The sequence below is a fragment of the Mya arenaria genome, chromosome 2 (assembly GCF_026914265.1).
Source record: "Mya arenaria isolate MELC-2E11 chromosome 2, ASM2691426v1".
Classification (NCBI taxonomy): Eukaryota; Metazoa; Mollusca; class Bivalvia; order Myida; family Myidae; genus Mya; species Mya arenaria.
This window is the reverse complement of record NC_069123.1, coordinates 23210513-23236927: the sequence shown is the minus strand read 5'-3', so window position 1 is coordinate 23236927 and position 26415 is coordinate 23210513. Positions and strand designations below refer to the sequence as shown.

The 26415-nt window shown below is 36.4% G+C and overlaps 1 protein-coding gene across 2 annotated transcripts in view; it reads right to left on the bottom strand.

The window, feature by feature from the left end:
- The window catches only part of LOC128203635 (DNA-dependent protein kinase catalytic subunit-like), a 106869-nt gene that overhangs the window by 46108 nt on the left and 34346 nt on the right, over positions 1-26415 (bottom strand). For both annotated transcript variants that reach the window (XM_052905138.1, XM_052905147.1), the window contains exons 22-46: positions 23891-23997; positions 23446-23638; positions 22652-22863; positions 22157-22264; positions 21747-21845; positions 20975-21102; positions 20368-20462; positions 19992-20094; positions 19006-19130; positions 18708-18777; positions 16528-16712; positions 15270-15414; positions 14851-14929; positions 13676-13798; positions 13191-13276; positions 12328-12508; positions 10177-10284; positions 9378-9628; positions 7690-7825; positions 6929-7018; positions 5436-5497; positions 4999-5101; positions 3121-3248; positions 1285-1492; positions 391-566 (exon numbers count right to left, since the gene is read on the bottom strand). In XM_052905138.1, the coding sequence (XP_052761098.1) occupies positions 391-566; positions 1285-1492; positions 3121-3248; positions 4999-5101; positions 5436-5497; positions 6929-7018; positions 7690-7825; positions 9378-9628; positions 10177-10284; positions 12328-12508; positions 13191-13276; positions 13676-13798; positions 14851-14929; positions 15270-15414; positions 16528-16712; positions 18708-18777; positions 19006-19130; positions 19992-20094; positions 20368-20462; positions 20975-21102; positions 21747-21845; positions 22157-22264; positions 22652-22863; positions 23446-23638; positions 23891-23997 (3301 nt within the window). The remainder of the gene's footprint in view (positions 1-390; positions 567-1284; positions 1493-3120; positions 3249-4998; positions 5102-5435; positions 5498-6928; positions 7019-7689; positions 7826-9377; positions 9629-10176; positions 10285-12327; positions 12509-13190; positions 13277-13675; positions 13799-14850; positions 14930-15269; positions 15415-16527; positions 16713-18707; positions 18778-19005; positions 19131-19991; positions 20095-20367; positions 20463-20974; positions 21103-21746; positions 21846-22156; positions 22265-22651; positions 22864-23445; positions 23639-23890; positions 23998-26415) is intronic.

The window sequence follows — 26415 nt, the reverse complement described above, 5'->3', positions numbered from 1 at the left end:
AGCCTGCAGCCTTTTTTTCTCATTTTGTAGAGCCCTGTGCTAGCGATAGGGCAGTTGAAGGTTCAAGCATTGTAGTGTGCATGAAAATCATAAACATTCTAAACAACTGTAGCAAATTGTACAAAACTGGTTAATCTTTTTGGTTTGGTCAAAGATATCCAACACGTTAATTGAATATGACACATTTGAGTCAATATTTATCCTATAATTACTATTAAGCAATCAAACATTTTGGACAACTTAGAAAAATTTCATACAATTGGCTTAAGATGCCTTCAGTCAAATCATTTATTAACAACATCCGCCTTTTTTCTCTCTAGTACAAAGGTCATAATAATCCAAGCTGTTATCACATGCACATATTACCATTAACCAAATACATGATCTTACTTGGACACAAAGCTAGTAAGTTCCTTTCCAGTCTGAGGATTCCCGCCTGCAAACATGCGGTTAATGGATGAGGACATTCCAACCACCTCATCCTTGCTCAGACGTGAGTATATTACTTCTAGAAGGGAGAAACAGCACAGCCTGGTCACCAATTGGCCTTCTAGCATATCACCACTCTGAAATGGTAATCATAGGCATACATTTTCCCAAATTCAACAATCCAAAAAATATGTTTTTATAATGTTAGAATTTTTTCCAATGACCTTTTCCCTGCTCAAATGCTAGTTCTTGATCTCACTAAAGGAGAGATGGAATTAAGTCTTGTGATGATGATGAGCTGGCCCTTTTATACATCCCCACTTGACAACAGTTATCACACATAATTCTATACTTGGCATTTAACTTCTATAGCAAATTATTTCATGTTAATATTTTCAAGTAACCACATGTCTGTGTGGGCATGCCCCAATTTTTAGGTTGTCCAGTTAACTTAGTGGTCAGCACACTTGCTTCTCACCAAGGCATCGCTGGCTCAACTACCAGCCTAGGTGTATGTCAGTTTGGTTGGTGGTCCCTAAATCAGACAAGTGGATTTCCTCATTCTGGTTTCCCCAAAACACAAGACCACACTCTTGCACAACTTTGTGCCAACAAGAGCAACTTAGCATAAGTATATATAACTTTCACAATCATTGTAAAAAGTGAATAATAATTTATTTTAGCTTGATTGGTAAGCACATATAAATCACTCTCAAGTCTGTTTCTTGGCCAAGAAAATTTTCTCTGGACGGGTTTCGGACTCACATCCCCTAGAGGTAAAAGCAGTCACCTGTTTAACCAGAACACTCTCTTTTCACTCTGAGTCTGATTCTTTACAATCTAATGTTCCAATACCTTCGCAAGTTTAACTTCTATCAGCTCCTTGATCTTCACAATATGCTCCATGAAGAACTCCGTCACAGTTGACTTGTGGGCCACATTCAGCATGGAGAGACACACACGCTCAATCACTGCACGTCTGATCTCTGCCGGGAATCCAGACGTCTTCAAGAAAATGTTGAACGGAACATCTAGCGCTGCTTTTTGCTTACCTCTTGGTATTCTAGAGATGGGAAATAAAATATATTGTCTCTCTATCAACAAAAAAGTTTTTATACTATTTCTGTAGGATTGTTAGTTTTAAAGATAGCCATACTTGTTTGAGTTTTTGGAATAGAAAAAACAATAACATTGTTTTATTTAAAGGTTAACGATTGGATGCTGCTTGCTGGTATTAGATAATCTCCCAAAGATGTCAATAATGACCTGAAGGGGCAGCAACCAAGTGTGACACCATTAACAACAAGAGCTGTCGTAAGCCAGCACGCTCGACTTCGCCGCTTTGACTTAGAAGTGAATACAATAACAATGTAATATTACCAAGTTTGGTCTGTTTATGTCAAACCTAACTAAAATTATTCAATACATAAGGTGACTTTGATGCTGCCCTCACACCACCCGAAAAATGACAGAAGTCATTCAAATAACTTGATTTCCCATTATGAAAATGTGGTAAAGAATAAACAAATATGCCTTTCAAAAGAAATTAAAATAAAAAAAAAATAAAAAAAAAGATAATAAAAAAAATTCAAGGGCCATATAGTAGAGCCCTCCTTGTTTTCCCTTGATAAAAAACTGGTTAAGATACAATGTAAAAATGTGCCTGTCAAAAGAAATTAAAAATAAAAATAAAATATATATTCAAGGGACATAATTTGTATTTAGGGTTAAAATGGAGTTATGTTTCTTGTTGTAAGATGGTCGTAAATAATTTTGAATTTTATTAAGTGCATTGAATGAAAGGTATAGAAGTTTTTTTTTATTAAAATCCCAACTTGCCCTTTACTTTTACTTGCCAAAAACTTTAACCTAAGTCAATCAGGGGCCATAACTTGTATTAAGGATATGGAGTTATGTAACCTCATTGGGTGATGGTCCTGAACAATTGTGTGAAGTATTAAGTCAATTGAATGAAGGGTATAGACATTATTAATAAATATCCCAACCTGCCCTAAAACTTTAACGTTTAACCCAAGTTCCATAGTCAATCAGGGGCCATAATTTGTATAAAAAATAATATGGAATTATCTAACCTCATAATGTGATGGCTCTGAACAACTGTGTGAAGTATTAAGTCAATTGAATGAATGGTATTGGAGTTTTAAGTGAAAATCCCAACTTGTCCTAAAACTAACCTGCCCTTAAACTTTGACCTAAGTCAATCAGGGGCCATAACTTGTATTAAGGATAATATGGAGTTATGTAACCTCATTGTGTGATGGTCCTGAACAACTGTGTGAAGTATTTAGTCAATTGAACAAAGGGTATAGAAGTTATTTATAAATATCCCAACCTGCCCTAAAACTTTAACCTAAGTTTCATAGTCAATCAGGGGCCATAATCTGTGTAAAGAATAATATGGAGTTATCTTACCTCATCATGTGATGGCCCTGAACAACTGTGTGAAGTATTAGGTCAATTGAATGAAAGGTATTGGACTTATAAGTGAAAATCCCAACTTGCCCTAAAACTTTAACCGGACGCCGACGCCGGGGCGAGTAGTATAGCCCACCTATTCTTCGAATAGTCGAGCTAATAATTTAGATGACAATGCCAGATTAATTAATAAGCATGTGTCTGCAAAGCTCACAGGCAACACAAAAAAACACAACAGATTAGCCAATAACTAACCCTTTAGTAAACTTGACAATGGCAACCTGGATAGCATCCTCATGTACATGTATTGGTTCCCTGCAGAAGATGCTGATGAGAAACTCCAGCAACATGGGGCTACCAGACAGCTGTAGACCAGCCAGAATCTATAAACAGGGGTAGAATGATTTTAAATCTGAGGAAATTCAACCTGCACCATTTGCAAGCCAATCTATTGAACTGGTAATATTTAGAAACATTTTTTCAAGACAGATTCAGATGTGTAAATTTCTCGAAATACACTTGACATCTTAAAATGTTGGATTTATCTAAAATCCATTAATCAATTCAGGCTAATTCGGTATTGGAGTTTTTTGTACACAGTGAAGGAAATATCGCACACAGATTATAGCTCACCTTTCAATACCTGTAAGGTCATGCACCATTGGTTCATTTTTTTAATTTTAACATTGAGCTGTAACATCCCCTTACAAAATACAGATTGTACCAAACACATAATGTTATATGATGCATTACTTCAATGGGTTTATAAGGTGTCACAGGAATATGACAAATGCCCTAAATTTGGAGTGAAAGCTAATTGACCTTGACCTTTGAGGCTATTGCACGAATGTGCAACATAACTTGCCATGTTGCTGAACATTTCTGACAAGTTCGATCGAGATTTGAAATGTGCAACCCGGCACAGTTAACACTACTCTTCTTTCATTAATGGATATGGGAACCAAAATCTATAAGAGCAGTGAAATTATAAAATCAACTAGAGCTGTCACAGGAGTGACGAATACCCCCAAATGCTGCCTGGACACAGGAATGGCAAACCATTCCTTTGAAAAGAGGCCATAACTCCAAGGTTACTGCATACTGCATCTTCTTTTATCATGCATGTATTGTTTTATTTAAGTTACACTGCTGACAAGAAAAACTAGCCTTTCATGAGTTATCGTCCGGAAACCGTTTTTCTACTTTTAGTAACAGTGACCTTGACCTTGGCCCCACCAGCCCCAATATCAAACTTGACCTGTATCTTCTGATGTTACACCTGTGTACCAAATATTGTTCAAATCTGTCAAGCCTTTCATGAGTTATCGTCTGGAAACCGTTTTTCTATTCTTAGTAACAGTGACCTTGACCTTGGCCCCACCAGCCCCAATATTGAACTTGACCTGTATCTTCTGATGTTACACCTGTGTACCAAAAATTGTTCAAATCTGTCAAGCCTTTCATGATTTATCGTCCGGAAACCGTTTTTCTATTTTTAGTAACAGTGACCTTGACTTTGGCCCCACCAGCCCAAATATCGAACTTGACCTATATCTTCTGATGTTACACCTGTGTACCAAAAAATTGTTCAAATCTGTCAAGCCTTTCATGAGTTATCGTCCAGAAACCGTTTTTCTATTTTTAGTAACAGTGACCTTGACCTTGGCCCCACCAGCCCCAATATCGAACTTGACCTATATCTTCTGATGTTACACCTGTGTACCAAACTGTATCTTCTGATGTTACACCTGTGTACCAAAAATTGTTCAAATCTGTCTAGCCTTTCATGAGTTATCGTCCGGAAACCGTTTTTCTATTTTTAGTAACAGTGACCTTGACCTTGGCCCCACCAGCCCCAATATCGAACTTGACCTGTATCTTCTGATGTTACACCTGTGTACCAAAAATTGTTCAAATCTGTCTAGCCTTTCATGAGTTATCGTCCAGAAACCATGAAAACCGACAGACCGACCGACAGACAGACCGGCCGACAAGCTCACTCCTATATACCCCCTCAAACTTCGTTTGTTGGGGTATAATAATTTCATTGCAATGAAAATAACAGCAGTGAAAAAAATGATAAAAAAGCAAGAAAACAAGCATTTTGATGTACTAGTTATTGTGTGTACATACAGCATCTAGAGCCATGATATAGTCATGGTATGCAGAGCTGTCTTTCTGTAACTCGGAGCTCCTTAGGGGAAAGTTGTCTGCATTGAACCTGTCTAGAGCACTCCTGCATGATAGGAAAATATCAAAGGTTACATACACTGTATAAAACTGAACTTTCATCATGGCATGAAAATAGAGCTATTTTCTACAACTTAATATGAACACTGACTGCATTCAATGTATAAACAAATCTCATGAAAAATATGCAATCGCATTGTTTGCAAACCTTGATACTTAGTAGATTTGTATGTGTAAAATTAAATATTCTTCTCATACAAGTAGTTAAATAAGGCCAAAGCTTCGCCTACTTGTTACCATTCCGGTATTCATGTATGGGAGTAAATGTTTAGACAAAAACTAGGAGTACACTCCCCAACATTGTACAATAAGAAACTCACTTCAAAGCCCAGGGCTGTTCAGTATTACGGACAAAGAAGGGCAACAACTCCAATACTCGGCACTGGAAAGATGAAATACAGAATAATTTTGTTACGTGGCTTAAATTTTAACTTTCCCACTATTTTTAATTACTGTAGTTGCATACAATTCTTACAATACTATAATATATCCATTGTGTAGTATATACAATGTTTATGGGATAATAATGATCAAATTAAAGATCTCCTAGACAGTGTACAGTAACATAAATTGTGGATGTCTAGTGACCTCATATAATTTTGGTATCATTAGTAAGGGATTTAGGAGTAAAAAACAGAATATGTAATAATATCACTGAAAACAATATTATAAACACATTTTTTGGCCTTGAAAATTTAAAAAGGGATTTTTCACATCCAATTTCAGTTCATATAAATCTAGAGCTATAACTGAATGTGGTAAATACCCACGGGCGCCACGCTGATAGGAAATGGCAATAAGATATTTTAATCTCCCACCTAAAAATGACAATTCTATGGATATGGAGTTGTGGTTCTTAGACAATAAACTTCCTCTAATTGTGCTTTACCATTGTATGAAGTTTAATTAAATTCCATCAAGTAGTTTTCAAGTTATGCTCTGGACAAAAAAAAATTCAAAGGGCAATAACTCTATTATTGGCAAAAATATAGTTATGTTTTGTTCAATGCATTTCCTGTTGTTGTGTTTTACCACTGTATGAAGTTTCAATTCATTCCTTCCAGTAGTTTTCAAGTTATTGTCTTGACAAAATATTGACAACAAAAACACAAAGCAAAGGGCAATAACTCTGTAAATTGCTAAAATAGAGTTATTTTTCTTGTGCACTCCACTTTCTCTCATTTTGTTTTACCATTTTATGATTCAATCTGGTAGTTTAAAATTTCAAGTTATGTACCGGACAAGAAAAAGTAACAAAGGGCAATACTATGTAATTGGCAAACATAGAGTTATGGTTCATGAACACTGCACTTCCTCTCATTATGTTCTAACATTGTATAAAGTTTAATTAAATTCCATTTATTAGTTTTCAAGTTATGCTCCAGACAAGAAAAAAGTAACAAAGGGCGTTGTTTAAAGTTAAATTAAAATCAACACATGCTTGAGACAAGGAAAATTGCATTATACCAACCAATTAACCACAGATGACTCAAATATACCTCCTTTAAACTTTCGTTCAATCAAGAATAAAAACTGCAATAATTGTATCAATACTGTTTGTTCATTCATTTATGTAACATTTAATCAGTAACAATACTCTTTCCAATGATACCAACATTATATGGGGTCACCAGGCATCAAATTTAACATTACAACATTATTATCAACATTATAACTCAATGAAATGACAAACGTTTTTGTAAAATGGATAATGTTATGTAATTGATTACAAAGAGTACCAAAAAATATAAGGCAATACAAATAAAAGCAAATAAGCTATTTTTTTGAATAAAAAACAACAACATTAACATGCCTTAAATGGGAGTTTAGTCTTGGGATCAGTGAGGATCTTCTGATACATGGAGAAAACCAAGTGACCCTTCTCATCTGCAGTCGTCAAAAACTGAAACACAAAATGCTGAACATCATTTCTTTAAATTTGATCATGAATACTGTTCATAGTTTATTTTTGCAAGGTCCTTAATTCTGCAAGGTCCTTTTTTTTCTTTCCACTAATTGTAATTTTTGGCTGAATTTGCGAGTTTACAATTTGTGACAAAATTCATCAATCATTGACAATAATGGATATTAGTGGTACATATAATAAAAAGATAAAAAGTATAAGATTATAGGATATAAAATATAAATTGACAATTCAAGCTTGGCCAGAGTTTGATTATTGAAAGTAACATTCACTGTTTCAAGATAAACCATGTAGTTGATTTCAATATTTGATAGTAATTATCTAAGTGACTAACTTTTTCACAGGACACCAACATTGACGATGGCGATATTCAAAGACGATGATAATACCTGGACTTCAGTCAAATGTACATGCATCTACTTTAATACTCACATTGCCATAAATAAGAAGCATCTTAAATAATCAGATGGCCATCAATGAAATAGCAACTAAAATCGTTCTACAGTGAACTTTTTTTAAAGCTCAATTTATTATATTTTGCGGTCACAATTATCAAGGCTTTGGAATCTGTCAAAATGCCAAGGAAAGACTCAATGTACATCTACATGTACTTGGTTATGTGCATATATAAAACAAATTCAAATACTCACACTGCTGTCAATAAGGAGCATCTTTGTTAGGAGAGATATGGCCATGTTCTGTGTGTCAGGTGTGGATTCCCCCTCCCACCAACCAGATAGGTTGTGCCACTGGGATAAGATTCCATTCAAAACCTTCACTCCCTCTCTGAAATGGTACAAGATAACCCTGGAGTGTAACCTCACTCCCAATCTGTAATGGTACAGGATAACCCTGGAGTGTAACCTCATTCCCAATCTGTAATGGTACAGGATAACCCTGGAGTGTAACCTCACTCCCAATCTGTAATGGTACAGGATAACCCTGGAGTGTAACCATTACTCCCAATAGTGAAATGGTACAAGATAACCCTAGAGTGTAACCTTCACTCCCTTTCTGTAATGATACAATATAACCATGGAGTGTAACCTCACTTCCAATCTGTTATGGTACAATTTAACCATAGAGTGTTACCTTCATCCCCAATCTGTAATGGTACAGGATAACCCTGGAGTGTAACCTTTACACCCTTTATGTAATGGTACAATATAACCATGGTGTATAACCTCACTTCCAATATATCTGTAATGGTACAGGATAATCCTGGAGTGTAACCTCACTCCCAATCTGAAATGGTTCAAGATAACCCTGGAGTGTAACCTCACTCCCAATCTGAAATGGTTCAAGATAACCCTTGAGTGTAACCTCACTCCCAATCTGAAATTGTTTAAGATAACCCTTGAGTGTAACCCACTCACAATCTGTAAGGAATGACGTCACCATTACGTCATATGTACTTCCGTTGTGTGGAAAATTCTCAATAAAAAAAAATGTTCTTATGATTGATAGACATGTTTTCACATGCTCAATACACTGTAAATCAAAACTATCATTATTCCTGAAACTTTTATACCTTAAGTATCTATTCTTACTTGATTTATCATTTAGAGTAGAGATTAAAGCATAAACCGCTGCCCTAGAGTTGAAAGGTCATTGTGGAAGATCTGTCATGGGGGACGGTGCAATTTTTAGAGTTTGTTTTTCAAGTGGAGTGATTTTTCTTAGGAATAACTTGACCCCCCTTTTTTATTGGCTTAAAAGGTAATTTAAAGCTTGTACTTTAAGAATATATGTGGTTATCATAGCCTGCATTCGCTCGAAATGCCTTTAAATGTTGTCTAAAAATTATAATTTTACATTGAATTATATGGGGAATAACTATGGTGGTGTGTAACCTGTAATGGTTCAAGATAACCCTGGAGTGTAACCTTCTCTCCCAATCTGTAATAGTACAAGATAAGCTCTCTCTTCTTATTGCAAACAAGGAAGGAAAGTGCTTCTCTTTTATTTTCAAAAGCAGTATCATAAATAAACCACTTATTTCAGCTCTGAGCACATTCAGGCATTCACGTATTAATTCATGTTATTTTCAGCATGAACCTCAATACTTACACAATCAATGCCTAAATGAATCCCCTATCTGTTTTTTAACACTCAACAGTGCAGTTCCACAGAACTATAAACTAGACGTTATTTGCCTGCATTTTTTTTCTACCAATTATGGAACTTCATTATTCTGACACCAAGTGTGCTAAATTCAGTCACAGATATCTTCTAATGCAACGATTTTTGGACAAAAGCATGACACCTGGAAATTTTTATTTTCTCAAACACCTGACTTGTAAAATATGATAAAATTATCAAACATCAAAATAACTACCTTTTCCTCAGCTCTCTATCCCTGGTCACATGTTTAATAATTGCAGTAAGAATCGCACACACTCGACCAGCATCGCCCTTTCCCCGAGCCACAAGGTGCGGCACAAGCTCCGTTACCTCCCTCACCCCATAAGCAGCGATCTCAGACGAGAATGTGGAGAAGAAAAGATCTCCGTGGGTCTGATCCTGGCTCTTTCCTGCCCCACGGTTCACAATATGGATGTCGAATATTAGCTGCAGCACTGTGCTTGCCTGGGTGGAATACATACATGTAGAGCTCATAAGAATTTCTGTTAACTTAGGCTGGAATCAATAAATTTCATATCAAATATATTTTAAATTAATACTCATAGTTCCATATCACATTTCTATTTTATATTCCTTTTTTCTGTTGTTTTTTTTTACAAATTTGAGAAATGCAAAGTCATTTGCCTCCAAAAAAAAAGTAAAATGCAAGAAACAACAATTTTTAATAATTCTTTTTGTTGCTCCGCATATCTGTAAACAATTTAATTGAAAAATTGTGCCTCAATTTGAATGGTTATTTCTCTTATTCTTTGTACAGTGTTTGGTGCATGAAACAGGTATGGATTTTTGTAATTTTTGATGGGAAACTGAATGTGATAAAAAGAATCTCACGCTTGCTATCACATAACACACAAATTTATTAAACTTGCCAAGGCAAAATGTGAGAGACCTCTACAGAAGACAGTATTTTATGACGAATCATGATATATCCCATATATCAGATGTACACCTAATAACATCTTGAATCAAGACCTTTATCCCAGCATACTTACATCAACTTCCATGGTAAGTGCAAGATTAAGCATGACCTTGGCTAGACCTAGGGCTGTAGGGGTCAAGGACACAACAGTAAATGCTGAACCAGTGCTGTGAACTATACCCTGTAATATAACGACACTTTTTGAAAGAGCAAGTTTGCAGAAAGAGTGTTCCAATAAAGAACAAGAGCTTTCATAAGACAGCGCGCTCGACTACGACGCTTTGACTTAGAAGTGAATACAATAAAGATGTATTATGTGCCTGTCAAAAGCAATAAAACAATCAAATTAAAAAGGGAACAAGAATCGCGATGTGACAAAACCAGGTTTTTAATGATTGGCAGAAGAGATTCAGCTTCAACTGCTTTCTTCTATTTTTTGTAACAGTGACTTTGATCCTAAGGGCCTCAAACAAAATCCCATGAAAATCCTCCATAAACTCTTCCTACATATCAAGTTTATTCACAGTATGTCAACCACAACTGAAACAGTAATTTATATTTAGTAACAGTGACCTTGAACCTAGGGGGCCAAAAGGCAATCCATGAAAGCTCTGCATAAACTTGTCCTATATACCAAGTTTGGTCACACTATGTCAACCTTTACTTGAGTTATTCAGTACTAACCCTATTTCTTTTTTTAGCAACAGTGACCTTGACCTAGACCATTGCACTCAGGGCCCAAAACACAATCTCAGGAAAGGTCTCTATAAACTCTTCCTATATATCAAGTTTGGTCACAATATGTAGACCCTTAATCAAGTTTTTCAATACCAACCCTTTTTCTATTAATAGTAACCTTGACCTTGATTGTAGGAGCCTCAAACGCATTCCCATAAAAGGTCTCCATAAACGCTTTGTATATACCAAGTTTGGTCTCTTTATGTCAAACCTAGCTAAAATTATTTGATACATTGTGACTTTGATGCTGCCCTCCCACCAGTCCGCCCGAACAATGATACAAGTCAATCAAATAACTTGTTTTCCCTTAATGAAAATGTGGTTAAGAATATAAAAATGTGCCTTTCAAAAGAAATAAAAAAAAAATATATATATATTTAAGGGCCATTGTATTTAGGGTTAAAATGGAGTTAGTTTCTTGTTGTAAGATGGTCATCAATAATTTTGCATTTTATTAAGTGCATTGAATGAAAGGTATAGAAGTTTTTTTATTAAAATCCAAACTTTAACTTGCCCTAAAACTCTAACCTAAGTCAATCAGGGGCCATAACTTGTATTAAGGATAATATGGAGTTATGTAACCTCATTGTGTGATGGTCCTGAACAATTGTGCAAAGTATTAAGTCAATTGAATGAAGGGTATATAGAAGTAATTAATAAATATCCCAACCTGTCCTAAAACTTTAACCTGCCCTTAAACTTTAACCTAAGTCAATCAGGGGCCATAACTTGTATTAAGGATAATATGGAGTTATGTAACCTCATTGTGTGATGGTCCTGAACTACTGTGTGAAGTATTTAGTCAATTGAAAGAAGGGTATAGAAGTTATTAATAAATACCCCAACCTGCCCTAAAACTTTAACCTAAGTTCCATAGTCAATCAGGGGCCATAATTTGTATAAAGGATAATATGGAGTTATCTAACCTCATCATGTGATGGCCCTAAACAACTGTGTGAAGTATTTAGTCAATTGAAAGAAGGGTAATGAAGTTATAAGTGAAAATCTCAACTTGCCCTTCAACTTTAACCGGACGCCAACGCCGATGGCCACACCGATGCTGAGGTGAGTAGTATAGCCCTCCTTATTCTTCGAATATTCGAGCTAAAAATGTCATTACAAACTGAAAAAAAAGCTTTCCTATTTTAAGTTGCCTTGGTCATGGAGAATGACTAAACCATTATTGAAATGGGTTATGGGATTATTTTTACTGGTGACATGGAATTTACTTTAAATTAAATCTGACTTACAGACTTTGAGTTAACTGCTGCTATAGTTAACACAAATGCTATTACAATGGGAATTATTTTCTTAAACCAGAATTCTATTAATTGGATGACATTGACCATTGACCTTTTGATCCCAAAATCAATAGGGGCATCACCAATGTGCTGTGCATAATCAAGATCTAAGATTCTACAATAATTCATTAAAACGCTATGTATGACACACACAAAAAAGGATGATCTCAAAATATTTCAATTACCTTGAAGACATTATTTAGCAAAAGCTGGGCAATTTTGGACTTGTTTGTCTTCTGTCCCTGTTGGCATGGCAACAGAAGGTCAACCTGGTGCAGTTGTTGATACCCAGAGAACACCTGATGCATAGCAACATAGTCAGCACTTGAGTCCCCAAAGTCTAGTGGAAGCTTCGTTAACAGGTTCCTACGGAAGAAAGGAAATTAGAACACTCTGATGCTTCTGTGTTGGCATGGCAATAGATGGTCAACCTGATGCATTTGTTTAAAGCCAGCAAATACCTGCTGCATGGCAACAAAGTTGGCTGCAGAGTGCAATTCCTATAGAAAATCCACACAAACTGAATTACTTGGTGTATTGATTCTAAAAGATTGGTGTTTTGTCCCTGTTGGCATGGCAAAAGAAATGTCTGCAAAATCTATTGGAAGCTTTGTTAGCAGATTACTTAGTTAAAACTAGTGGCAAGAGCTGGCTCCAAACTGTTGTATGACAAAATTGCCTGCTGCCATGTCAAATGACCTTTGAGGATGCTTTGATAGCCGATTCATGTACTTGAATATATGTAAATGAAAATGCAAGACTCCTGAGAACTCATTAAAGGATCTTAGTCATACTTAAAAAAATCTTGCAATTTAAAACCAGAATAATAACATGATTACCAATGATTAAATAATAACATTGCAAATTCTTAACCTTGTAATATTGGGCAGAACAAAAATTCTTAAAAAACAACAACAACAAAACTTGTAAAACTAAAGGAATTTTTAGAACATGTATGTTGGTTTATTCAATGCAGCTTTTAAACTGCATTAGAAGTTGATTTGATCAAAATGAAAGTATGTTGATTTCAAATAACACAAAACTTAACCTCTTTCCAGCTTTCAGTGAATCCGTAAAATGGCTTATCAGCTCATTCCTGAAGGTCATGTTGAAAACAGCCAACGTCTGTGTCATCTGTAAAACAAAGATTTCTTTAACTCATGGATAGGTAAAACAGATTGGCAAACTTTCTTTATTTAAAAGTACATTTGTCAAAATATATCACAGATTGATGTGTCAAACATTATGATATATCTATGGCAACAACCAACATTATAAAACACATTCGGAAATCGGCTATATATGTACAGGAAATCAATCACCAAGTATCAAATTTCAGTGAGTATCTAACAAGATCAAGACGCCAAAGGATGCCCATGCTAGTCTCTAGTTTTTTTTCAGTTGACCAAGAAAATATGTGTAAATGTTATTGAAAACATCTTTAACAAATTCTCTTTTTCAACCTTTCAAGTTAAGTCCAACATTTGCTGTTTCATACAACACAAATGACAAAGATAAATGATTGGTATTCACCTCTTGTGGCAGGTTTTTCATGATGTCGACATCACTGATGTTGAACCCCACACTGGCTGGCTCCACCACACAGTACAGAACCAGCTCCCACAGATCTCTACACAGCAGGGACTTGGGGATCACCTGAGATTCAAATTAATAGTGCTGAAGTATAATGTGTTTTCTCTAATGTGTAGCTGAGCCATATCTGATGTTACAACCATTTACTGATACAGCGTCTACCCCATTTGCCCTCAAACATGTATTTCATACATTTTTACAAAAACATAAAAATCTAATTCCTTTCACATTGACAAACCTATGTCTATGATGACCCCAGCCCCTGTATATCTCAACCATTACCCTTAGAAAAGCATTGAGAGTTTTTTTATAAAATTAAATTATAAAATTTAATGTAAATAAGATCTCAGGAGTACAAGGATAAACAAGAGTGTTGTGGAGTGAACCCCACTGCATGCCTGCTACAACTTTTGTTCAGTCAGGTAAGGGGTGTAACTCTATAACTATCAACACCAATGTCATGGGCCTGGCTATACATTTGTGCCAACATGACTACAAAGTTTCATATGAATGTCCTCCACAGAGATGAGTTATGGTCAAGGTTATCAATTTGTGCGTGCTAGCGCCACCATTGATGATGGCACCATGGCCATTACAATAACACAAATCTTTTCTTTGAGCTACAATTTCGCGTATTGATTGTGTTTGACTGTCTGGAGCTCAAATGAATTTCTAGTAAAGGTCACCATGATCTTGATCTTTGACCTTCTGGACTAAAAGTACCATACAAGGGGTTATCTACTGACCATGAACTTTGAGCAAACAAATTCTGAGTCTATATCAAGAAGTTCAAAAGTTATTGATCAGAAACAAAAGCACCACCCCATAACAGTTCTAGAAACCATCACTATGAACTTAAACGATTACCTATTGACCCCAAATTCAATACAATCATGTGCATACCAATTTTGAAGACTATACACCAAGGTCATCAAAATATATTGATTGGAACTGAAAATGTGACAACAATGTTGACAAAGACAGACAAAGTCATCCCTATGTGTTTGCCATGCTTCGCAGACAATACAAAAACAGAAGAGCTTAAATGAAAAACTAATATGACAACCCCATGATATGACATTCAACTGTTAAAAAATTAGATCAATAAGTATTACCTGTAGAGCTTCTTTCTTGTATTTGGCCAGCATTACGGTGAAGAAGTTTAACAGTCTAATTATAACCGTACATTTGCCTCTGAAAACAGACATACAGTATAATTGGATGGCACATTCACCAGCAAAAGTAGAATTTTATTGCATTTTTCATAATTTATTTCATAAACTGTATCAAATAAGTAAAACAGCTAAAACAGAGACAATACATTTTACTATCATCGGATACCCCTGATACAACACCACGCTATGCGTCGTTGTGTATACATATTGAGTTTAACAGAAAAAGTACCGTGGTTAATGACAATGACATTTACAAACAATGAGACTATCTTATCAACAAAAGTAAAACAGAGCATGGTAAGATCAAGATCCATGTGATATTATGTTCATGTCAAAACTACTAAACTAAAAACTCTTACCTGTTGAAATCTTGTTTTTCTCTGGGAGTGAAGAGTTGGTCTTCCCCCTTCTTAAGGAACAGTTTCACCAGCACATCAATATCAGAGAGGGCCACTTTGGTCAGGAAGAACTCCAGACTCCTCCACACATTGGCTGTTCCTTTTCCTGTGGTGAATGAGCATACATAGTTAACAGTAGCAGGCAGGTAGATACCATTTCTTGACCACAGCAGGCAGATAACAATGCTGGACCATAGCAGGCAGATACCATTTATTGACCACAGCAGGCATATACCAATGCTTGACCACAGCAGGCAGATACCATTTCTTGACCACAGCAGGCAGATACCAATGCTTGACCACCTCAGACAGACAGCATTGCTTGACCACAGCAGGCAGATACCATTTCTTGACCACAGCAGGCAGAGACCAATGCTTGACCACCTCAGACAGACAACATTGCTTGACCAAAGCAGGCAGATACCATTTCTTGCCCACAGCAGGCAGATACCATTTCTTGACCACAGCAGGCAGATACCAATGCTTGATCATAGCAGGCAGAGACCATTTCTTGACCACCACAGGCAGATACCATTTTTTTACCACAACAGGCAGATACCAATGCTTGACCATAGCAGGCAGATACCATTTCTTGACCACCACAGGCAGATACCATTTCTTGACCACAGCAGGCAGATACCAATGCTTGACCATATCAGGCAGATACCTATGCTTGGCCACAGCAGGCAGGTACTAATGCTTGACCACAGCAGGCATATACCAATTCTTGACCACAGCAGGCAGATACCAATGCTTGACCACCTCAGACAGACAACATTGCTCGACCACAGCAGGTAGACACCATTTTCTCAGTTGATCAAAGGGCACATCCCAACAAATATTTTAGCAAGAGGTATCATTCTTGCTACACTTAAGTACATTTTCAACTGTAAATTTCTGACTGTTGGATGTTTCCAAGTGTTTGCACAACATCAATGGCCACAATTAAACTGCCAACTACAAAGCTAGGACAACAATAGGACAATAATTCACTTTATCTAATAGGTAAGTAAAACAATGCTGGGAAGCTAAAGTGTACATTTGTTTTATTTTTCATTTGATTTACTCAACAATTATTGAAACCTGAATTATGGGCCTTTCTAAACATGTGCATGTTGTCATTTTTAGTTACATCCAAGTTTATGGATGACAACTACACCAAGGCTATGACATTTCTTAATAAGTTTAAAAACAGGAAAGCTTATAAAAAGTGTCTTACCAAACAGATCTCCTGGTGACAACAAGTTTTCCCCAAAAACCCATGTGAAGCAGTCAAGGGCTGCCAAAAGATTGTCGAACCAGGTCAGGCAGGAGTTTACAGTAAATGTGTGGCCTGTGTCAGTGAGAAGAGGCCACGCTTCAATACCTTGCTTCATTTCTCCGGCAGTACCCCCACCCTCAAACCTGGGGATCGAGAGAGATATATGTCCATTAATAGAACATCTGGCAGGCCAGACTGGATTAAGGGCTTTTGTCAATGAGAAGTGGCCAGGCCTTAATAACTCCTCCCTTCATATCACCAGCAGTACCCAAGCCATCAAACCTGGAGTCAACTTACACAGTTCTTGAGCCCAAAAACTATTAAGCCTGATGATTGTTTTTATGCCTTGAACACCGTCAATTAGATTTAGACTGTCCTGATGGGACGAAACCTTCATAGGTGCATATTAGGATAATACCATTGCTTAATATGCAAGTTAACCCTTAAGCACATAGGCAAGTGGCCAGATTACACCTCCCAGTCAATAGCCAACTTACTGATAAGCAGTCCTTATCTGTATAGGAATTTCAGGGAATCGAAAAAGAGCAAATTATTACAACACTATAACCTTAAACTTAATATTACTCAAAATAATTGTGGCCAAATCTTTTTTATGTGAATACATTTTTTATAGATAATTAAATTATCTAATAAATGGTGCCAATGATGATAACTTCATTAAATTAAAGGGTAAAAAAATGCTGGGATCGATCTAAATTTTATTACCCCCATCATAAAAAAGACCCATCTGGATTAAAAAGACGACAATTGATGTTCTTGTGTATAATACACAGAAATATGGCAGGAATATCCGGTGTCATCCAGCTGAGAGATCCAGTCCAGAGTGTCTGTTTAACTTTATTACCCCCTCATAAAATTGTTTGCAAAAAGAAAGCCGATAAAAAAATTCCCAGCATGAATAAAAGATCTAGATCATCCAAATGCTTGCACAAATGTGTTTATCTGACCTATTTTACGACAGGAACCATGCTGGCCATCAATTATCTCAGCAGAAAATTTACTCATCATTTTCTCAGCTACTTATTGTTTCTATTGTTTGTAACACAAAATGTTATCTACAAATAATTATAATCAATAAATTATAATCTTTATTGATTTTAATGGTAAATTAAACTGACGTAATATATTCAATGATTTACGCATCAATGCATTTGGGGATTTTCCATACAGTACTCGGCCTCGAGATTTTATTACGTCACAGTGGGATCTCACACATGCGATTGACAAATTTAGAAGACGATATTTTCAAGGAAAAATCAATACACAAAAGGTAAAGCTTCAGTATTATAAACATCCCAGATGCAAAATTGAAGTATTAAAATGACCCTATTGAAATATGCGGCCGATGCGTTTACATCCAGTAGTCATACATGTGAACCTTTTGCAATAACAGAGGGGTAGATTTAGGTCTCAAAAGCGGTAGTTTGGGTTCATAAGCGGTAGAATTTCTAATTTCTTTATTTTTCAGTCAAAAACAATGATGGAAACAATGTAAACAAAAACTTGATATTTGTTACTATTTTTAGATTTTCGGAAAATACGCATTAAATACGCCATGGTTAAGAGACTTGTCAAATGTCAGTGTTTTTGCTAAGAAACAGAAGTAATATTAACTCTGACTTGTAAAAACAAGTTTATATTCAGAAGAGCTGCTAAAAAATTAAATCAGACTGCCAAAACAAGTTGGAGTGTGGGTGCAGATGACTGCAGAATTGTGTATGTCAATTTTTCCGCCAATATGTCGTAAAATTTCATACACTGTACATAATTAATAACACCTTGGAAATGTTGTTTTCTTTGATGTTTTGACAGTTTTTTAATGTCTTTGATATTTAAAAAATGCTCATAAGTAGGATGCCAATTAACAAAGAATGCTGATTAGTGGTCTTTCGTACCGTAGTGGTATAACTAAGCAACGATCTCAGCCGAAGTGTGAAGTGATTTGACAAGTTATTTATTGCACCATGTTCACATGTATGCCAGTAGTGTATAGGGTCGGCCAGATGTGTTTACATTTGCTAATGAGCTATGTCGGCCTATCTCGTATACATGCGCTAAAGGGTTAAGAAACATAGTGGTATCTATTGATTACAGATGCTAATGTTAAACATTCATACCTCTGTATCCAATATGAAGGCCCTTTTCCTTTGAGACATGCTTGAAAGAACTTCACTGGGGTCTTGATGCCTGTAAAAGATATGTTTTGTACCTTAAAGTTTATACATCAGTGTTTTGTTACAAAGGTGTGGCTATCAAATTAACAGAATTTTACTTTTTAATGTGAAAGAATAAAATCAATTGATATATATTTTGTCTGTATCGCATGGCACATGTACGAATACTTGTAAACCTTTAATTATTGAACCTTTGACAAAAACTACATTACAAAACTGCATTTTCCATCATTATACCTACCTCCAAGTTGTGTACAAAGGTTATATGCCAGTTTCATGCAGGCGTGTCTACACTCGGTCTGCGGTCGGCCACATTGCTTAGACAACCAACGAACAGCAATTTCAAGGGTTCGAGATGACCAATTCCTGGGAGGATTAATAAACAAGAATGCTGCTTAGTGAAAGCCAAACTCATATGTTGTTTTTCAGTCAAAAAAGGGGCATAACCAAAAAATTGTTAAAGTCAAAGTTACGGGCCTTGACATTTGTTTCATATAATACTTTTTTATTTATACCAAGGTTAAGGTTGTTGCACACTGACACTGCCAGTGACATTAAGGTCATGACAATACTTAGATTTTTTTTCTTCAAAGAACAGACATTTTCAAAACAACGTAAAGGATTCAATTAACATTTCAAATCTTGTGAATAAGAGTTATTTATGTGGTTATTAAGTGTTGCATTTGATTTTAATTCATTAAATCATTTAGGGAACACGATATCAGTACACTAAAACATAAATTCACAAACTGAGCTCAGATGTACAATGTACATACATGTCTGTTCCAAAGTTTTTAGACCATAGTAACTTATTTCATAATTTCATACAGCAAATTTCTATATTCATCACTATGTTTTCAGCTCAATATTAAATAATGTACTGAAATTATATCCTGAAAAGTTATTCAACATTAAATCATTATCACACAAGTCGAGATCTACCGGTAACTTAAAAGCAACTTCCAAAGTAAGAAGGGGTGATAGAAGTCTACTGGAATTTATGCCTGCCTCTCAGCAAAGAGGTTCCAGGTTTGATCTCCACCAGGGGAACACTATCGCCTCTCAAAATGGACACCAGTACTTTTTGATACCAATGGGTCAGACTCAGACTCAAAATATTTGTGAATCTTATCAAGGGGCGTATCAGCTCCACACAGCTTTCATCACCATCAACCTTAAATAAATGAGTATTAACTATTAAAGTAAAGTAACTCTCTTCAACATTACCTTGGCTGGATCCGTAATTTATTGTCAGCCTTCAGCAGAGCTGATTTGTGTTTGATTATCTTTTCAATGTGCTCCAGGGCCTTACTACACTGCTCCTGGGTCCCTGTGAATAGTCAGAAACTAGGTAGAGCTACATCGCTCATCAATCAGTAACATAAAGAACTTTTCATGGCAATTTCACATTGATAATGATGTCATGATTTCCTAAACTAGAACAGTAAGACTCAACTGGATGAATTTACATTTAAAATTTCTGAGCAGCGTTGGCATTTGCAGTTGAGCCTGTTGTTGCGAGAGCAATGAAATGCCTGAGCATTTTTTAAAATCTTCAAATGTTTCCCCCTCCCCCGCTCACTTTATAACGACCATTATATACCTAAAGACTTTTCGTCACTGTGTGCCATGGCGAGGCTCTCTACAAAGTTGACCAGTAGTTCAAACGTGAACATATTCACCAGGGGCTCTTCCTCTCTGAAAATTCAAGGTGCAAATATTTCAGTGGCATTATAGTAATAACATTTGAATCATAAAAAGAGCACTGCGAAGCAAATGTCAATGCACACGTTAGTTGTTTTTCAGCAAAAAAGGGGCATAACTTGATAATTATTAAAGCCAGAGTTACAGGCCTTGCTGTACATATTCAAACGTGTAAATTGTCTCTGGCAACGTGTGTACCAAGATTCATGTGAATATTTTGAACAGTGTTTTGTTTGTTTTATTTCCAAGACTTGAGTTTTGGCACCAGGATGATAGCTCGGCACAAAAGGCAAAACACTAGCCAAATTCCATAGGAAAATCTGTTACCAACATTTCCCAACACATGAATTTTATTTTGTCTATAATACAAACATTTTAAAGAGCATTTTTGTTGTCAAACTATGAGCATCACAAACTGGGAGCCAGTAGACATGAATATCACAGATGTTTTGTGTCACACATATTTGACATAACATAAAGTTGCATTTTCCATAGTCAAAACTTACCTGAACACTGTGTATATGTTGTTGAATGCCAGCGCGGCCCCGAGTCTTTTGAATGGGCTTGGATGACGTGAATAACTGAATATTCTCTTCAAAACTGATTTTGCATTGGCTGGGTTGTTCTCTGCAGCCTGTTGACAAAGTATTACATGTACATGAGTAAAATATTTAAACCCCAACAAGAAATGAGTCTAGCAATTTTTTAATTATTTTTTTTTTAGCATTTTGCTGCCATTCTATTTTAAGTTACCGGAAACAATGACATCATATTTCACATTATTTCATAATAATTTCAAAACCCTGGAAGTAGGATGCTTCCTAAAATTTGATATTGCCAAGAGTAAAAATCCTATTCAAAGGCATTTAACTCAGGATGAGATCAGTCACTCACGAAAAATATACCAGGTAATATTTCACATCATGAGATAATGTGTACTAAGTATCAGAGTAATACCTCTTTAAACTGCAATAGGAGTAGTTAGATTAATCAGTTTGATATAGCTAAAAGTGTAAAAGCATGATAAAGGGCACATAACTCGAAGTTGTGTAATCTGAAATTCACAAAAACATGGGCACTACTTTACATGATGGTAAGGCTGTGTAAAATGTATCAGAATGATAGCTTTTTTTACCTTAGAAGAAGTTTAACAACCATTCAAACAGACTGCCTGACCGATCAAATGCATGGTGACTCCAATATGTCCCCCCTTCAAACTTTGTTTGGGGGCCTATATTAAGTATAATAAGATAATCCAAAAGCCATTTCAATGAATACCTTTGCTGATGTTTGTTTGATGGACCATCTCAGAAACTCATGCAGACATCTGGCACAGAAATCCCGCTGGGCTGTATCACTCTGTTGAATCATACCAGCCTATAAGAGAACCATGGAAGGTCAATTCAAAACTAATGAAAGTTGAGGCTTAAATCATGAAAACAGTTAGCTTTTAAAACTCAACGAATTGGCAACTTAAGTCTAAAGACAATAGCACTTTAAGCCTATGCCAAAAAGTTTTCCTTTTTCAAAACATGTATGTGTTTTATTTCAGAACTTATTTACAGGACTTTTTTCATGTGTACCAAGTTAGCCAAATAAATGCAAATTGCTTGGCTGATTATTCAAGATGATTGATTCCAATTTTAGACCATTTTTCAATTTCCTATTGAACGGCCCTTAGAACTCACATAGATGGCATCCAGCAGTGTGATTGTTTCCTCACTCTCAGTTTTCTTGCCACCTGTAAACCAGTGGATGACCTGCATTGTCAGTGGCTCAAATAGTTGACGGGCCACCTACAATGTTGAGACATTGAAAAAGGTAAAAACAGTATTATTGGTAAAAGATTTCTATGATTAAGTTCATTCTGACAGTACATGCTACACAACATATTTGGGAGTCATTGTAAACACGAAGAAATAATCATAAATATAAGATCAAGCGGTAAAGGTGACCTCCTCTAACCGAAGAGGTTGTGGGTTCAAACCACACCAAGTGAACTTTCTCATGGTCTCTTAAAAAGAACATCAGTTTCCACCCAGGAAAAAGACTCAAGAGTGATTCATTTCAGGTTTCAACTGATATCACAATGGAAATTAAATCAACTATTATAAAATAAACAAAATATGAGATGAATCAAAATTCCCTTTGAGGTTTAAACAAACTCTATCCATAGAACTTACCAGTTCAACATCACAGGACAGTTTCAGCATGGCGGGGAAGATGTGTTTAAACAATGGCCCCATGGAAGCCCTTTCTATCCTGGCCCCTGGCTGCTGGGCGCCTCGACCAATACTGTACAAAATTAGGGAATGGAGTAGTTCACAGGCTGCTACCTTGGTTTGACGATCACTGGACGTGGTTGCTAGTTCAACAACATGGGGTAGAAATGGATCTGAAATTAAGTAGGAAACAGGTATGGAAATACTGATGTTACAACACTAGGAAATGGAGTAGCTGATGATTTTTGTTTGACATTTTCTGGACGTGGTAGCTATTTCAACAACATAGGGTAGAAATGGATCTGAAATGAATGGAAATATGTATTTAGTGAAAAAGCTAACATGCTGCAACCTTGGTTTGATGATCTCTTTTGATTGAGCTATTTCATTATTGAATGGAAAGTTGAACAATGTTCAAAAGATTTGCATTAAACAGTCAGCAAAAATTGAGGAATAAGACTGGGCTTCTAGAGTTATCTTTAAACCCGTTTTTAAACCATAATGGTACTTAATGACAAGTTAGTAATCTAGTATGGTAAACCACAAATAAACAACATTGCAAGTATCTATACATGCAGCATAATTTCATTTAATGATCGGAGGCATTAGCAGTTTATTATATGACAAACAGACTGATTCTTGTCTTTCCTTTGATAAAATGTAATATTTATAAATAAAAAGAACAAGTGCCTACAAAATCCAAGCTACATCACTATCATACTAAATGCACCCAAGGCAAATAAACATGAAAATACCTAAATACAGTGTAGGTTTCATATCCACAAATGGCATGTCAAACTTGAGATGCTGTTCCGTATCCCAAGCGATGGCACATTCCGCTATTTTCTGATCCGTGTCAGCCAGAAGATTGATATTCACACTGCCTCCCAGCTGACCCAGATACCACATCACTCTCTGTCTGACCTGGCTGAGCTGGGTACCGTACTTCTGGAAATTGAAAGTTCCTAATCTTGTACAAAAAATACACCGAACTTGCTTCTCAGTACAATAAGCCAGTCAACTTTAAAGATTTCATTTAGCTCTTACCAGGGTTTTATGCTTTTGTCACCCTTCATCCAGTACTTTAAGACTCTCGTAAAACTACAAAAAAAAATCAAATTTCTTTCTGCAATAGCTCTATTTGATGAGTTTTAACCCTTGAATCAGGCATATAACCTTGACACTACATTGATCACTCACCTTGCTAGTGTTCTTTTTCTCCCTGACCAATCGCTGGGCTAGTTTCTTCCTGCCCTTGCCTGATCCACTCTTGTTTGTGCTTACACTCGTCTCCACAGTCTCTGCTCCTTTAAGAGGATGAAACACAATTAATAATTTACTTGTTTGTCTTAAATATGTTAAACCATTATCAAGCTGAATAATCAGTGGTTCAATTACTGTATGTTTTAAAGCCCATGAATTAGAATGAGTCACTTTGACTAAGTCATCTTAGCACGTTAGAGAGTAACAAGAATCGGCTGAGAGTTCCAAATACAGTATTGACAGCCATAAATAAAACCAATACTGCTACAAATATCTTTGTAATGAATATGGAGAAAAAAGTCCTCAAAGCAGTCTCTACATTTTGAAAGTTCAAAGGATGTTTAATTGGTATGGTCTTACTAGACGTAAAAACTAATAACAGGGGCATAGCTTGGATGGAATCAATGTGTAGGCCGAATGTGAGGGGGGCCTGGGGGCATGCTCCCCCAGAAAAAAAATTGACCCAAGAATGTCAGAGGTGCGTTTTGGCGTATATTTGGTACAAAAAAGAATGTTTCACAGACCATATATATCATAAAATATTACTTAGATTTAAGTTTCTTGACTAGAATAAATTTGACAGCAACTGAACATTGATTTTATATTGTTAATTAATACACTAATTGCTGGCTCTTTTCCACTTGAGGTTTGTTTTCAGCATTAACATAATTATATTGATGAATTAAATATATGTTATGCCAATATGTTCAACAATATGCTGTTACCTTCTAGTATTTTGTATACCTTATAAAAGATTTTGAAATTCATGAAATATCAGAAATAATTGCAAGTAAAAGACAAGAGGAAAAACTAGCGAGATCAACTTTTAACATCTGAATGCGTTTCAAGTCATTGTCAAAGTAACAATAATCCAACTTCAATTCAGAAAAAGTCTAGTCTCTGAGGCAAACACGTTAATCACTTGGTCAATATCAATGTTCATGTCCTTGTGAACATGGATCAAGGCTAACGACGACAGCCTGTCAGATGTCATTGTTGTTCGCAAATAGTTCTTTATGCGTTTCATACCACTAAATGACCTTTCACATGTGGCCGACGTCGGTGGCATGGTCAAAAGCACACCGATGATGGTACAAATGCAAGGATACAAGTCCTTGCACGTCTGCTGAAGGGTGTCTTGGAGTATTGAAGACTTAATGTCTGTCATACTCCATCTAACTCTCCATCTAGAAATTTCCGACTTGAATGTCTCGTATGTCTGAGGAAGGTCGGGGGCAAAGGCGGCATATATTGTCGGCAGCATATTATCCCGCAGGTCAGCCAGTTTGGAAGGCAATAAGTGTTGCGCGCAATACCGATCTTCATTACCCAGAATGCGAGTTTCCATTTCCTGAACTAAATGGTCCAGGAAAACATTATACAAAATAACCCTGTAGTAATCAGACACCGTTTGGACATCAGGGTTAGCTCTGTTCTGCTGTCGACCAGCTCTTCTCGGCATTGATGGTTGAATGTCAAAATCGGCGCTAACATCTACGGCCTTGTTGTACAGAGCATCCCAAACATACTGATCAGCCCTTTCATCGTTGCACAGCTTAATAACTACGCGTGTTTCACTCACAGCATGCAACAAGTCATTATCCTGCTTTTGTAGGAGATTTGTCAGGGGAACAGTGCTACTCAGAATGTGTTCCGCCACAAGGAGCGCAATTATAAATTCAAAACGCAATATGGCGCCCAGATATTGCCCTGCCTTTTCGTCGCCATCTGCCTGTAATGTCTCCAATGCGTGAACCACTACAGGGAATGCATTCTTGAAATGTTCAAGAGCGTCTGCCCGACTGGACCAACGTGTTTCACACAGAGTATGAGCTTAGTGCGCTGGTTCATTTCCTCTTGGGTAGCAACATCGTGTGACAGCTCGTTCTGGAATGCGAGCAACCGTTTAGCAGAATAATCAAACAGGAAGCTTATGTCCTGAACAGTCGACATCATGGTTCTTACACAAGGAATGTTCGAACTATGGATCAAAGACAGATTCAAACAATGCGATTTGCAATGCACGTAATTTGCATGTGGTGAACGTTCACGGATAAGAGCTTGAAGTCCTCGAAATTTCCCAGACATGTTTGACGCACCGTCATAGCACTGAGCTCTAATCTTAAGTAGATCGAGATTTGCTTCTTGCAAGTACTCCACAATGTTTGCGCAAAGTGTGACTCCCCTTATCGATTCACACTCGACGAATCCAAGAAATTCTTCTCTGACTACGCAACTCCCATCGACAAAACGCACGCAAAAAGACAATTGTTCTTTTGTCAATTTATCTGTTGCTTCATCAACCATGATGGCATAATAGGGGCAGGACCGACAGTCTTCCAAAGTTGTTTCTTCACCTGACTTGCGCAAATGCCAATTAATTCATTTTGGATTTCTGGTGAAGTGTATTTACTGTTATAGTGTGCGTTGTCTAGATGATTTGCTAGGATTTGGTCATTTTG